At 36.2% G+C, this 17232-nt stretch overlaps 1 protein-coding gene across 2 annotated transcripts in view; it reads right to left on the bottom strand.

The window, feature by feature from the left end:
- Positions 1-17232, bottom strand: part of LOC107678694 (single-stranded DNA-binding protein 3-like) — an 85680-nt gene that overhangs the window by 11456 nt on the left and 56992 nt on the right. The window contains exons 5-6 of one of the 2 annotated variants that reach the window (XM_016474063.1): positions 7792-7881; positions 1211-1294 (exon numbers count right to left, since the gene is read on the bottom strand). In XM_016474063.1, the coding sequence (XP_016329549.1) occupies positions 1211-1294; positions 7792-7881 (174 nt within the window). The remainder of the gene's footprint in view (positions 1-1210; positions 1295-7791; positions 7882-17232) is intronic. The other variant, XM_016474064.1, reaches the window with a different exon arrangement.

Consider the following 17232-nt stretch of genomic DNA (forward strand, 5'->3'; position numbering starts at 1 on the left):
TATATATATATATATATTCAATCTAAAAATTACATTTTTTATCATCATTATCATTACAAACCTCTATGACTTTCTTTTTCTGTGCATCACAAAAGTAGATAATCTGAATACTGTGCTGGCTGCTCCTTTCCATACAATTTTAATGAATGCAGAATGAAGCTTTCAAGCAACAAAAAGGTGATAGTAAAGACATGAATGTATATTAATAGTTAATAATAGCAGTAAAGACAATAATACAATAACGTTACAGAACAATTCAAAAGGTTTCAAATAAATGCTGTTCTTTTGAATTTTCTATTCAACAAAAAATCCTGAAAAGTCTCAAGAATCAGACCGGCCCAATTCATGAACAAATTATTCAGTCCAGTTTCATGAACTAGATTAACTGATTCTTTGAAAAGATCAGATTTAAGTCAAGTCACCTTTGATTTTTAAAGCACTTTATACAGTAGAGATTGTTTCAAAGCATCTTCACAGTATTAAAAAGGAAAGTAATAGAATCAATGATGCAAACTTCAGAAACTGAGGCAAATCCAAATTCTGTTATAAAGCAGCTGCTGCAAGACAATAGTGTCATATTCAAAAGGATTTATTCATGAATCAGATATTGGTATTTATTTTATGAACACTAGGGCAGATATTAAGATTTTGAGTCAATATCTACTTAATTGCTATATTTTTTTCTTAATCAAATCTAAAGTCAGAATACTTCAAATATAACAAAAGAGTCAAATGGCTCACTTTTCTCATACGTCTACTTCTATGTTGCTTGTTTGTGCTTTTTGAAACTTCAGTCCCATTTTATTACAATTCCATGGAAATATTGGCCAGCAAAATGTCTACTTTTGTGATCCACAGGTAGAAAGTCACACTGATTTAGAACAACATGAAACATGAAACTGAAATTAACTTTCATTTTTGACTGAAATATCCCTTTAAATATGGAATCATCCCTGACTAAAGTCCATAGGATGGTCAAGTAAAACTCTGCAACTAGTTCTAGGAATGTGTGTTTCTATGTCTGTGTAAAGGAAGAGGACTTGCAGAGAATTATAAATAACCATGTAATTTACACCGTTCATCTTGCCCAAGTGAGTTGCTGCTAGTGTCACCAACAGTTCTCATGTGTGCAAGTGTGACCGTGTGTATACCGAGTGTGCGAGCAAGGACACGGTGAGTATGTGTGTGTGAGGGTTGCTGTGTGTCTTACCTGGCCGTGTGGTCCCATCATGGGGTTGCTGGTATTGTGTGGGGGAGGCTGTGCGTGTGGTGATGGCTGCGAGCCGGGAGGCCCCTTTAAGAGAGAAGAGGGAGATGAGAGATGCACAGACGGCCTTCTAGTGAGGCCTGCTGCTGCCGAAGCCCTTGCACAAAGTAACACACACGACTAACACTCAAGACACAAACTCAACCACACTCATTCACTAGGTACTAAATACTGGTGAGAAAAGCCAAAGCTAGTGTGTAGAGTTCAATGAAAAATGGAATAGATTTATGAGAATCAAACAACCGTTACTGCAAGCAGAAAGTTCTCGACAAAACATGGCAAAATTCTATAGATTAACTTCATCATTTTGAAGAAAAATGTCTGCAAATTCATATTTTAGGCTAAAAAAGTTATAACACCAACCATACAAGCTCAACAGCACCGAGGGACATTGAACAATCATAACAGAAAATCCTAATCACTACAAATATGGATGTACTAATATCTAAATATTGATAACTAGATAATTATTTTCATATAACTGATATATTTTACTCTAAATATTTTATATTTAAAATGTTTTAATATAGATGCCAAAATTGTGTTATTTTGTAAAGCATAAAGTAAAATATAACAATAAAAATTGAATTAAAAAATAAGTTCACTAAAATATAAAATGCAAAAAAAAAAATTTAATGTGAATTTAAGAATCACAACATTATAATGTAAGTATGAAAAATGAATATTCATTCTGAGACTTGTTAGAGGTTACATTTAAGTTATTAAATGATTAGTTAAAATGTGTACAAATATAACATTAAGGAGAATGAGAATGCAGAATTCAATATTGACCAATACCACTAAATCAAATAAAAGATTGCATTAGGTTTAAAAAATAATGTACACAAGTTTTAATAAAGAAAAACAACAAAGATCATTTTAGCAAACGCATAGCAAGGCCCTTGTACTATGATGACAAGTTTTGCATGAGCAAACGCCACAGACATTTTCTTCATAACAAGTAAAATTAGTTTAGAACGCATCGCTGTTCGTGCACATTACGTGCTGCGGAAATATTTCCACGAAATGCGTCACATTAAACCCATTAAACTCTTTACTCCATATAACTACTGCACAGAGCTTCCATTAGTGTTCATTAATGATCAACAGGCCATTGAGCTCAAGTAAAAAATGGTTCTGTAAGGAACATGAGACTATATGACCAATAACTAACAAACAACAAAGGAGCTTTGCTTCTTTTCCTCTCCCTCCCAGAACAACAAGCCTGAATGCGAAACATATGGCATTGTGGGTCCTGTGCATCTATATTAGTGTCCCTACAGAAGTGTTCATCCAATCACGGTCACACTGCAGTCCTGCCTCATTGGGGAAGGATCTCAAAACAGCGATATATATAAAAATCACTTCCAACACCTTTGAGAAGATAATAACCTGCCACTTACTGGCATGGCTATCAACAGAGAGCCCTTCAATCTCCATTCTCAGGCTCTAAAGGGGCAGTTAGTTTGACAGAATTCATACACTCTGAATGACGGCCGCAGGACAGCTGCAATAGCTCTTCTCGACCACTCGGGAGCAGTGTTAACAAAGCAACAGTGCAACAATATTTATTTGTGAACGTCTTCACTATTTGACTATACAGTAAACATATGCATACATTTCTATGCTAAACATACTGATGTCAATGGATCGTCTTTGAAGTTCAGTGACTAAACAAAAGAAGAGAAAAATCTTATGAGGGAGGCAGCAGAAGAGGCTGTTTCAGTAGTTTTTTCACCGCCCTGTGGAGTCTGTGTATGTGGCTGTGACCCGCACTTATTACCGCCTCTTGACCTTTGGCCAGTGCTCAGACCTCAGACAAGCCCTCCCGCTGGTTTCAGAGCGGCTGAGGAAACCATCCATCCAGCACAACCGGAAATCTCCTCGCTGATGATCAGAACTGCCACACAGACCGCAGCTGCAGAACAACACAGCTGCCCAGGGTGCAACACTGACCCACCCACGCCAACAAAAATAACACAACTGAAAGAGATACAGCACAGTCAGAGTCTGACAAGTGGCCTATAGCAGTTAGTAAAGATGCTCTGATACACAAATGCAGCTGGCCACTTTTTTCAGTACAGATTTATTTTTTCTCTACCGTCTGTATGAATAAAAGTGGCCAAAATGCACAAAATATGCTAAAGGATAAAAAGCAATAATCCATCCAAAAATTAAAATTGTCATCATTTACTTATCTTCATGTCGATACAAATCTTTATGACTTACTTTCTTCTGCAGAATACAAAAGAAGATATTTTGAGGAATGTTGGTAACTAAACTTCTTCGGGCCCCATTGACTTCCTTTTTCATTTTTGTCCACACAATGGAGGTCAGTGGGAACCCGAAACTATTTGGTTACCAACATTCTTCAAAATATCTTCTTATAGAAGTCAACGGGAAAAGAAACTGTTAGTTAGCAGCATTCTTCAAAATATCTTCATATAAAAGTCAATGAGAACTGAAATTGTTTGGTTATCAACATTCTTCAAAATATCTTCTTATAGATGTCAATGGGACTTGAAACTGTTTGGCTAGCAACATTCTTTCAAATATCTTCCTAACAAAGTCAATGTTGGTTATCAACATTCTTCAAAATATCTTCTTATAGAAGACAATGGGAACAGAAATGGTTTGGTTAGCAACATTCTTCAAAATATCTTCTTATAGATGTCAATGGGACTTGAAACTGTTTGGTTAGCAACATTCTTCAAAATATCTTTTATGGAAGTCAACAGGAATGGAAACTGATTACCGATGTTCTTGAAATTTTCTTCTTTTATGTTCTGCAGAAGAAAAGTAAGTCTTACAGGTTTGGAACGACATGAGGGTGAGTAAATGATGAAATCTTTTTTGGGTGGACTATCCCCTTAAGCATTGCTAGGTTGATTTAATTGCATGGGATAACATTCATTTAGTGATAACAAGCAGCCTGTTTATAAACACATGCATGAATTATGTGCACCGATAAACACTTACAGCTTAGGTAAGGACTTTTTGAGCTGGTTTTTGGGAGATTTTTGTTTCCGATTTAATCGTGACCCGTCTCTGACCTCCCTGTGAGAGAGGATCGCTGCGGGGTCTGGCATGAAAGCTGCTCCACTGACTGTCCCAGAAACCATGCGCCGATACAACAGGAATACATGAGCGTGTGTGTGTGTGTGTGTGAGAGAGAGAGAGAGAGAGAGAGAGTGTTTTCCCTGGCTGCCTGCCTTTTTCAGAGTGGGTCTGAGGGAAGGATTAGAGGGGTCTAGGGATGCTCAAGGCCTCTTTAACTCACAGTAGCACTGAGGTCATGACTGTTCATTACACCTCATCACACACAGCAGTGGTAGCGCTCACTCTGCTGCTTGCTGTCTGCCTTTCTCTGCTAAATAATCTTGGTCCTTCACTAACACCCATTCACTTCCACTACACCTGACTTCCTACACAATAAAAGCAGCGGTATTGGTGACCATATTGGCAAATATCTGCATTTTTCTATTATCCAGACTGGTGTGATTAGAAAGATATTGGAAGCAGATGATACCACAACTTGTTCTTTACATACATTTTTACATATTCATATATGGAAAATCTGGAGTTCAAAATCAAATTTAAACCTGTTAATAAAAAGAAGAAAGAGTTTAATGTCTTTGAAAAAAGTCTCATGCTCAGTAAAACAGTAATATCTTCATATTAAAATACATTTTCTATTCTAATTATATTCTAAAATGTAATTTATTCCTGTGATGGCAAAGCTGAATTTTCAGCCACCATTACTAAAGACTTCAGTATCACATGATCCTTCAGAAATCATTCTAATATGCTGATTTGGTGCTCAAGAAACATTTATTTTTATCAATGTTAAAAACAGCTGCTTATTTTTTTCCAAGTTTAAAGCATATATTTGAAAAATGTTAAAATTGTTTTTAACATTATAAAATGTCTTCAGCTGAATTTAATTCCTGCTGAATAAAAGTATTAATTTCTTTGAAAACAAGGATAATCTTACCCACCCCAAAGTTGTGAATGAATGTGTTCATTCGATCAAAAAAGCTTGAAAGTATTTTTAATACCTTTAGACTTCAAATTTACATTGTACACCATTGTACTTTAAAAATGGTACATAACTAAAAAATATGGTATTACTGTGGTATTACTGTGGCTATATGGTATTTAATCAACAGACACCATCGTACAGATCATAATCTCAGCTATTATATCTGTTATTACAAAAGATGTATCAGCAGTATGAGCTACAATTTCTATATTGTGCATCTCTCCTAAACAGATGAATGAACCAAAACCCACACAGTCCTGGTCTCTCAATGATGTGGTAGAAACTCATCTCAGGAGCAGCAATCACACACACACACACACACACACACACACACACACCAGAACACCTCACACCTCTTCTCTCTCTCCCTCAGCACTGAGCTGATATAAATAGCACTCCTCTGCTTCTCCAAAAGATCTCCTCCGCACCTCTCCCTCCTTCTCCTCAAACCTTTCCCCTATATTGCTCTCCTAACCCTTCCCTCCCCATACAGCAGAGATTCCAGACAGCGGTCCTCCCTCAGCTCTGCCTTATCACTAACACTGCCAAATGCCAGGCCTGTCCATCACTGAGCAAACGCTCCACCACCCCCGCTGCATCATGGGAAGGGCTGTGGATGTGTACAAGCATGTTTGATTATGAGGCTCCGCGTGTCCGTGCTTGTATGCAAGTGGTTGTGAGGTTTCATGTAAACACACAGAAATGGAAATTAAAAAGCTCTTAAGCACAATAAATAATCTAAATCTCCACCTCATGACACATAGAGGAAATTGATGAAAAACTGATATCTGAGCACGTTATAATTAATATCACCATTACTGTAAACACACAGAAATGGAAATTAAAAAGCTCTTAAGCACAAAAAAAAAAATCTAAATCTCCACCTCATGACACATAGAGGAAATTGATGAAAAACTGATATCTGAGCACGTTATAATTAATATCACCATTACTAGTGCTCATACTGGAGATTAGAGATTTGAAGAAACCACTAATAATTAGCGATGCACCAATATTCAAATACTGGCTGTCACCAATAAGTTGTTAATTATTTTCATCTTATGGCCGATAGCATATAAATGGGCAATATTAAAATTCTACAAAAATTCTGTACGAATATATAAAATATTTTGTCAAATAAGCTACAAATAAAAACGCATCTTAATAAAAGCATAAATGCTACAGTCTTGTCTTTTTAAGCATCACAACATTGTAATGTACAGTGTGAAAATTCATATTCATTTTGAGATTTGCTAAAGATTATTATTAGTGCTTTTTAAAGATAAACTTTAGGTTAGATGATGACAGCAAAGGGAATCTAAACATAACAATAAGAGAAATCACCATGCATCATTAATTATCCAAAATCAGCCAAAAAATAAAATTTAAAAACCCTTTAGAATTGGTGATAGCATGGTACGTATGGCAACTCGGATTGAGTGGCTTGAGAAGAACTTTTAATCTGGCAGACGATAAAACGGGAAAATAAATGAGAATGAAGGGAGGGACCATATCTAGGGAACAGAAAATCATAAAGACTTGACTTATTTTGACTTGTGCCAAAAAGTAACCACCTAGCAACCATTAAAAACACTCAGAACTCCTTAGCAACTGCAAAGCAACGCCATAGCATAACGGCAGCAATATTTCCACAGGAAAGCACCACTCGCATTTTCTTCAGAACAAATCAAATCTAGTTTAACTTCAATGTCGCAGTATAGACACTATTGATAAAGAAGACTGATCTGTTTCCATAGGCCATCCACTTAAAATGGCTTAAGAAACTGATCAGAGAGAGAAAATTGTAAATGTCCACATCGCATTTAACAAGTATAACACCTTCATGAACACAACACGGCCTGCAGTATGGAATGAATAAAGCTGCAAGCAGATGGATAGAGGTATGATAAAGAAAGAGGAGAAAGCTTAGCAAGGAAGAAAGAAATACAACAAAATATTTTAAGGAGGTACAGTCATTCAGAAGCACATAAAGAGTGAAAATCCCATTCATTCATTTTCTCTCTCTCATAGTCACAGTTAAATGTTTTGTAACACAGTTAATTGATAACCAGCAGCAACTGTTTCCATTGATTCGTTATGGGAGCCGTATTACAGAAACATCCAAACTCCAGATATTATTAGCTGTTTAGTAACTATTGGGGTCTCAATAACTTGAGAAAGGAAGTGTAATACAGCTCCAGAAATGTCACTAGAGCTACTTTCCACTAACACTTAATGCTCTGAGCCTCCATCTTACCGGTGAGGAATAATACTGTGTGGAAAAAAACAGAAATTCAGAATGATCTCACACAGACAGCAGAGCTCCAGGCTGCTGTCAAGCCGCCCACAGCCACAGACAGACCCACCAGCAGCCCACGCGCACACAGAACGAGAGGGAGTGAATGAACGAATGGAGCACAGGTGTGACAGGGTGATGAATGGAAAAGAAGGCAAGGAAGAGAATGAAACCAGCTGTGCTTACCTGAAAGAAACCAGGGGGCATGGGTCCGCCCGGCATGCCGTCGTTGGGGGGCATGTTGCCCATTACGGGGCTGGGGGCTGCTGCTGCACTCTGGGAAACAGACAAGAGAACAAGTTAGTACAGATATTAGACAACCCTGATACAATACTAATATTACACCAATGCTACTTTGATTTCGACGTGACATGATTTATAGTGCATTGTTTGGTTCATCAATAAAAATATGGCATCAAAACACAGGCTTTTCAAAACCTGATGCTGATATTTGGGTTATGAGTGTTATGCAGTACAGTTACATGTCTCCATCATGTCCTCATATATTGTTTACAAATTTTAAATGCAGAATTTGTAAAGATGAAAATCATATTAGTTCATTTTTTATCAAAATCGCCATTTTGACATGTGCAACATTAAAAACTAGCATTTATATTACATTTCTTTTTCATTTTCTCTTCCAAATGTTTTAAACAAAAACTTGAAAGAGAATATTGTTTTAATTTGTAAATAAAATTACAGCGATTCATTTATTTTTATAGCTTATAATTTGATAAAATAATAAATTTAGTTTAAATAATATTTACAAAAATAAAATAAAAATTATTGACATTATTTATTCTCAATACTAATATATAGTAGTGCTGTCAAACAATTAATCGTGATTAATCACATCCAAAATAAAGGTTTTTGTTTACATAATGTGTGTTTACTGTGTATATTTATTATGTATATTTAAATACAAGCACATGCATATATATATTTAAGAAAAATATGTTATGTTTATATATTAAATATATTTATATATAATATAAGAATATAAATATATAAATGTATATACATGTAAATATTTTCAAAATATATACTGTATATAAATATACACAGCACACAGACATATATTATGTAAACAAAAACTTATTTTGGATGCGATTAATCGCGATTAATCATTTGACAGCACTAATAAATAGATTACTTCATAGATTTTATATGGAATATATATACATGTTTTATGGAATATAAAAAAGTTATATTTCAAATATATTTTGCTCTTTTTAATTTTCAATTCATCAAAGAATACTGAAAAAAAGAAAGATCACACTTTTCACAATAAAAAAATTTGCACAAAGCTAAAAATTCAGCTTTGCCATCATAGCAATACATGCCATTTTAAAATATATTTATTAAATGCTTACGGAACAGAAAACAGAAATGTTATTTTAAATTGTAATAATATTTATTGCATTTGTGAATCAAGTAAACGCTTTTAGGACAATGTTATTTACCCATGACACTAATAAAACAACCAAATATGGCAGGAGAAGAAATAAAACAACTGTCTTAAGAGACAAATTAGGGCTGCACGATTATGACAAAAATCATAATTGTCGATTATTTCCTTGAAATTGTAATTGCGATTATTAATTACGATTATCACAATTTACATTGAATGATGTTTATACCATTTTTTTATGCAACTGCATGCTGTATTTTTATATGAAAATAAACAAGCTGAAAACACTCTAACTGAAAAGCTTTTAGTGCTTTTCTATAGTATTAAGCCTCAAATGTCAACTAAACATCGGATTGGTTTCTTCTTTAAATTATTAAAAAATAAAAATATGAATGGTATTATAATGTTATACTAAAACTAAAATTAAAATAATGGGAAAAACCCTTAAGATAACATGTAGAAAGAAAAAAACGCATCTTAAGCACGCAGAATAACAGAAGTGGACTTTGAACGATTAATTGCCGCTTTGAACGATTATGTAATTGTGGCATCCATAATTGTAATCGCGATTAGAAATTCGATTAATTGTGCAGCCCTAAGACAAATGCTTTAACAACAGTTGAGCAGACACAATACAACTATAAAGAAACAGAATAGCAGAATTTGCTATTGCAGTTTGTGTAATTACCGCAAACAAAGCTTTTAGCTGTACAACTTCGCTACACGGCTTTAAAACAGAGCAGAATGCTAAGTATCAGTGTGCATTTACACAAGTAAAATCACTCTCGGTAAACCTGCACATTCAGCTCAAAGAGTGTTAACACGAGATGTTTATTTGCATCAGAAAAATGCCTGCTTGTGTATCTGTGTACATACTTCCCCTGGTAAAAAGGGGCATAAAACAAGCAAACAGAGCGAGAGGAGCCTCAAGTGGAATCTCCTGAGCTAGTGGAACACTTAGAGACTGGGGCCCCTTTCCTCCGTTGGCCCCGTTCCCTCTTTCAAACCTCTTTAACAGTCTGCTGCTGCTGGGGGCTTGTGTGCTTGCCAGTCTGCCCTGTTCTACCGGAGAGAGAGAAGATGGAAGGAGACGAGGCACATTGTGTGAGTCTGTGTATGTGTGAGTGAAAACGAGAGGAAAAGAGACTAAACAAGGAGGGAAAGGGGGGAAGATAAAGGAGAAAGTAATAAAAAGAGAAAGAGAAGGAGGATTAAAGATCAAGAGCTGGCAGTCGGCTCACACACTCCCTCCCCCTGCTGTAACTCAAACCTCTCTACAGCCGCCGTACAAACAGCTACGCCACCTCTGACCTCAAACACACACAATATGCTAATACACACATACACAAACTCACACAGTCTCTCTCTCACACACGCATGACCCAAGGGGTCAGTGGGTGGAGCTTATTGAGAACTACTCCTCCCATTTACTCCTGAAACACAAACACTGGGAAAGGCTGATTTATGGAATACTCAAAGATTTTGCTGCTGATATAAAATGAAGCAACATTATAATGCGCTTTTTATCTTGCATTTAAGTTTCCTACCAGTTAAGCCTACTTTAACAATCGCTCATTTGTTGTGCATTGCGCAAATATGATGTTGTCATATAATAACGTCAAGTAGCAAAACAGCTTCGAAAGTTGCTGTGTTTGATTCATTTCTATGAAGCAGTTCAAATAATTCTAATTAAATTGGCCATTTAAATGAATCAAACTGAATCAATTCAAAACTATGATTCAGTGATTCAATTGCACCATGATTCAGATGTTAACAGAAGTCCCTGCAATATATTAAATATTGAAAATGATTTTGCTGGCAATATAAAATTAAGCAACATTGTGATGATTTTAATGTGCTTTATATTAGGCCATTAAGTTTTTTTAAAGACCGTGTCATTAGATTAGTTTCACAATTCCTCCTTGTCTTGTTTCTCAAAAGCATGACAGTGCTAAGACAGTAATTCAAGCTTCAGTAGAAAAAACGCTATTAGATTTGGCAAGTTCGATTCATTTTTGTGAATTACTTCAACCTGCCATTTTCAATTAATTAATTAAACACTATGATTCACTGATTTGTTTGCATCTTTCATCTTTCAATAACGTTAAAGTAGGATGAAATGAAAATTCACTCTAACTTCTGGTGAAACGACAGACTTCTCTCTGGTAAATTATGTCTATAGTAGGAGATAAATTATTATCTCCTATTATTTAGTTCACTTAAACTCCATCCCTTTCTTACAAACAACTACAAGCTCACATTCAGATCTGCCTCCATCCAAAAATAACCAATAAACTAAACCAAGTCCCACTAATAACTCTTTATAACTGGATGTACATCACAAAAAAAATGGAAGAAAAAAAATCAGTTGCTACTTCCATTAAATTGGGACTTTTAAATTCAATTGCAAAAAGCACAATTAGATTTAGCAAGTTTAATTTATATCTGTAAATTTGTTCTTTTTAATTCAAAACTATGATTTGTTTGCAATGTCAAAAATGAACAGAAGTCCACAGTCAGCAGAAAAGTGTCACACTTTTCTTCACTTAAATAAAAAAATTTAATATTCTTGTGGGTAAGGAGTGTTGATCTTTTTTTAGCTGTATTTTACCTATAAAATACACATTTTTGAAAATACATGGCAATAATAAAGAACTCAAAAGAATATCAACCAAAAAAAAACTTTGACAAAAGGTTGAAAAACATCAAGATATAATCTTCTCATCTTATATCGTCTAGCCGTAATACACACAAACACACTCAAGAGGCAGGCAAGAAGAAAGACTGAGGTAGAGTTTGCTCCTAAACACACACATTGTGATACTGGCGGCTGGTACTGATCCAATACTCAGGGGAGGTGAGTGTCTGTGAACAGGGTCTGGTTCACTGTTCCACCCTGAGATCTGTGGCTCTTATAGAGCTGTTATACAGCATCACCCCCTGTGCCACACACACACACGCTTGGTCCCCCCTTGCCAACCCAACCAATCCCAGCTAACACAGCAGTACAGGGGGGGCGTGTGGTGAACCGTAACCCGGGGCGACCAGAGAGTATTAGTGCTCAGGCTCCAGCTCTTTTACGAGGAGAGAGAGAGAGACTGCGGTGGCTAGATATGGCTTCATACACACACGCTTAAACACACAAAGAGCTATATATACTGCGGACAGAGGGGAGGGACACCAGAACTGCAGTGTGTGTGTGTGTGTGTGTGTGTGTGTGTGTGTGTGTGAGTAAACCCAGTCCTGCGAGTAAGATTCGGCTCTGTTCAGGTGCATAAAGAGAGAGTGAGGAAGAGGGGGAGAAAGAGGCCTCCTTCGCCTTGTTGCCATGACAACTCCGACCTCAGCTCTCCCTCTACAGTGCCATTAAAACCCTCAGGCCGTCAATCATCTGCCAGTAGGGAGAGCGTGTGCATGTGTGTGTGTGCATGCATGTGAGAAGGGAGGGACCAAGCTTTTCAGCGCTCATCTCGTTTCTCACTGATTACTGCCATCATCTCATCAAGCCATTAAACAGGTGCTCATACACACTTCTACACCAGCCACTAAATAACAGTACTCATGTAAACATAAACATACACAACATACTCTCTCGGGTATTACGCTTCGGCACGGTACTCAATACCCGCTGCACAAGTAAACAAACACTCCAGCATGTTCGCATAAACACTTGGGGTTTATATCTCAACACCAGTTGCAAAACTAATATTCGACAACCAGTGCTTGACAAAATAGACACACATGGCTCTGATAAAAAAAAAAAGTGTGTGTGTGGGGGGGTGGGGGGATTACCATGGTAAGAGTATCAGATAGAAATATCATGGTATTATACATACATAAAATAATTATAAAATAGATATTAAATAATTATATATATATTGATATAAATACAAATATATTTTAGTGCTGTCAAACGATTAATCGCAATTAATTAGGGATGTAACGATTCACTCAACTCTCGATTCGATTCGATTCACGGTTTTGATTTTGCGGTTCGATTCGATTCACGATTATTATACCTTTTTTTTTACAAAATTAGATTTAAGACAAATTATAAATTAAATGTGTCCTTTTATTATTGCTTGGACAAAATGTTGCACATTTCTTTGTGAAATTGAAATATAATACTATAATAATATACTAATATAGCACTTGCATATTGTCCTCATTTGTAAATCGCTTTGGATAAAAGCGTCTGCTAAATCGTTACATCCCTACGATTAATTGTATCCAAAATAAGGTTTCGTTTACATAATATGTTTACTGTGTATATTTATTATTATATATATATATATATACACACACACGCACACACAGTATATTTTAAAAATATTTACATGTATTTATTTACATACATGTATTTATATTCATATAATTTATATTATATATAAATATATTTAATATATAAACATAACATTTATCTGAAATACATACTGTACATTCATGTGCGTATTTATATATACATAATAAATATACACAGTACACACACAAATATAATGTAAACAAAATCTTTTATTTTGGATGCGATTAATCGCGATTAATCATTTGACAGCACTAATATATATATAAATACAAATATATATAATAACTTATATATTTTGTGTTTAAATATAATTACATATATCATACATACAGTGTTAAGATTTATTTATTCTACTCAACCCTAATTTAAAAATAACATTGTTTTCCTTCTCACATACTGATTGGCGATTGGAGACCAAAATTGTTCATGTGAGAATTTAAAACATACATTTTTGACTTAAGAAGTTCAATCCAGTACTTTGAGGTAAAATACGGCATTATTTTGAAGTTGCATGTAAATACTAGAGTTAAAAGGGGGAAAAAAATGTAATTTTTATAAAAATAAAAAAATTATAATAATCTGCATTTCACAGAATATCATGGTGTTAACCATCATAGTAGTGTCCAAAAATGATGGTGCTGCTATGGCACCGTGTCCAAAAACATCAAAGAACGGTAATACCTGTTTTTTTTTAATACCATGACACATTATGGTTTATTTATTAATTTTTTGTGTCCTCGGGTTTCTTTGCAAACCAGTTACACACCACACTCCCACTCACAAACAAACAGCTCTTAAGAAACTAAGCTTGATAAAAACCACCAAGGCTGCTTCTCTCATTCATTTACATTTCAAGCTGAAGTTCAGTCAATTAAAACTTCACATATCTAAATGTTATCGGGCCGAGTAGCGGGACCTGTGGCATCCCTGAATGACTTGCTCCTGTAAATACACTCTTCTTTGAGGACGGACCTCTAAGCGGCTGTACAGGTTATTAAAAATGATTCAGCAGGCAGAGTGCAAAGCAGGAGGTGAGGATCGGACCCTTCAGCTCGGTCCAGCGTCCTTAACCTTTCCACATCTCCTCCTCTCCAAATCACGCCTGATGGCATTCATATCCCAGCTTTTCTCTTAGTCCCGTGCGTCTCTCTTCCCTTTTGTTCTGTTCCCATCTCTCTCGTACTCTCCTGTGCAGCTGTAGTTGAGTCTATAAAGATTAGCTGGAGAGACCTGCATGCATAATCAAGCTGCAGAGAAGATGTGTCGTTAACTGAATGGGAGAAGTGCGTGTGTAAGAAGGTGTGAAGGAAAGTGAAGTGAAAGTCAGTCGTGAGGTGAGGATAGTCCACTAACTAAAACGTATCCAAGCATTGAGCAACCAGAACCTTAAATCTGTCCTATGTATGTGAACTATGTGGGCCTAAAACCGGTTTCTACAGGTCATCTGTGCTAAAAATGTATCGGTGTAATGTTCCTTCTTTAGTCTGTTTAAAATGTTTGTTTGTGGATAGAAGTCACACTTGTAGCACCATGGCAATAAGAACAATAGTGCAATAAAGACAAATTTGTAATAGAATTAATGAGGAGGGGGGTAATCAGGGTTGCCAGGTCTGCATAACAAAACCACCCCCAATTGCAATCATGGCCAAAACTAGCCCATTCATCAAAATCGCAACAAAATCATATAACAGTATAAAAGTAGCCCGATTCCGCGGGAAAACCGCAGACTTGGCAACACTGGGGGGAAATTAATGAGAGGCACTAAACTAACATTAAATAACAATAAGCAATACATGTTACCGTATTTATTAAATTTTCTGTATCATTAGTTAATAAAACTAAAATGAACTAAAATCATATTTACAAATGCAACTTCTGATTTTAATAATGTTTTAGTAAACTAAGATGAATAAAGTATTTTTCACTGTTAATTCATGCTAACTCATTTAGTTACATTTAATAACATTTATAATAAATAAATATGTATTATTTATTTATAAAATACATAAATGAACATAACATACACACACTGTAATTACATACAATGCTTTTCAAACTCATATTTTGTATGAGTTTGTGTTGTTATATTTTGTATTGTTGCTGCACTATGGTAAAAACCAGGAAAAAAAAGAAAGAAAAGGGAAAAAGTAGCATTAACACTAACAACTAGTGACCAAAATCCTATAACTTGTGGATGTCCTTTAAAATATTTTAAAGGCTGAGAGAGAGACCATCATCATCTTTACCGCTTTCATGTTCATCAGCACAAATACAATCCTCGCCAGCTTTGTCAAATGGAAGCACATGCATCCCATACTGACGATCTTCTACAAAACGGTCGCTGACATATTACTTTATAATGTGATAACTGGACTAGTGACAGCAGGTTAACCAAAGCTGTCTTTCAGAGCCAAAGCACGTTCATCGGGTCATTACGTTCAGCTCAGACCTGCGGCCTGGAAACTGTTTTAACACAAACACACCGATACCCCCGAGCGTGTCCGTTGACATGAGCCGCACATGCCGGTGAGCGCTGACCCACTCCACAGATAAGACACAGAGATAAACACCTGTGTGGGAAAGCACACAGCAGATCCGTCTCAGCAAACTTAACTCCGGCGCTGTGAACTACTGCTAATGAGGCTAACGTGCTGAAGTACTCTAACAGAACGAGAGAGAGAGAGAGAGAGAGAGAGAGAGAGAGAGAAAGAAAGGTGAAAGCCAGGCCTTGTAGCCTTTCATTAGGCCGGTGACAGCCCCACAGGGAGAATACTGTGTCACAGACCTCTGTGAAACAAAGGAAATGAGGGGACAGAAATGGCTGCCAAGACCACACTGCTAATTGGAGATAATTAATGCCATTAATTAGGCACTGAGAGGGAGGGAGGGGTGGGGAAAGAAGCAGTTATGCAGAAGAGAAACCGGAGAGGGACAGAGAACAGTACAGGGAGAGCACCGAGGAGTTTCTGGTGTGCGCTCACAGTGTCCGATTCCTCTGTGACCCGGGTAAGAGGAGTTCGACGACACCTTGTAGAGCACCTTTTGGCCCGTGGAAAATCCGCAATGCAAAATGAGGCAGTGCACTTTTAAACTCGTAGTTTCGGGGAGAGTTACAGGCAATGCCCCAGCTAAAAGATACAAAGCAGGACTGAAAGAAAGCATATTATGTACAGTAACACTGGAACTTGCTCCCTTAATCCACAGGCAACACTTGATGAATTTTCTACTGTGGATGTAATGTGAACTGCACCAATTGACACATAGATATGAATGGGGTTAAGACTCAAATAAAATACAGTTTCACATTTTTTGATAATTGTAATAATTTTTTAAATAATTTAATATATTTTTTAATAATTTAATAATAAATATACACTTCAAAGGTTTCATTCAAAGTTTTAAGGTTAGATTTTTTTTTTTACTTGCACACCAAGGATGCATTTTTAAAGGGGTCCTATTATGCTTTTTCACTTTTTCAACTTTAGTTAGTCTGTAATGTTGCTGTTTGAGCAAAAAAGATCTGCAAAGTTACAAAGCACAAAGTCCACTTCAAAAGGAGATATTTTATTTAACAGAAATCACTTTTCAAAAACTACAACGAACGACTCGTTTGGACTACAACACATATTTTCCGGGACTTGTGATACCACAAATATCGATGAATGGGACGAGATCTGGTTGAGCTGTACTAGAGAAGGCAACGAGTGTTATCACTATGTCAGAGACACGCTAGCTTTCCCAAGGCAGAGTAGTTACAATCATTCGGGTTTAAATCGTGCTCAAATTGATTTAATTTTGACGCAATATTTACACTGAAGCTCTATGGTAAGAGGCATGACATTTCCCGACCAGGCGCCGAGTGCTGCCAATCACAACACACACTGGCCCAGCTAACCAATCACAACACACACTG

The sequence above is a fragment of the Sinocyclocheilus anshuiensis genome, unplaced genomic scaffold (assembly GCF_001515605.1).
Source record: "Sinocyclocheilus anshuiensis isolate Anshui unplaced genomic scaffold, SAMN03320099.WGS_v1.1 scaffold1458, whole genome shotgun sequence".
In the NCBI taxonomy this organism is placed as follows: Eukaryota; Metazoa; Chordata; class Actinopteri; order Cypriniformes; family Cyprinidae; genus Sinocyclocheilus; species Sinocyclocheilus anshuiensis.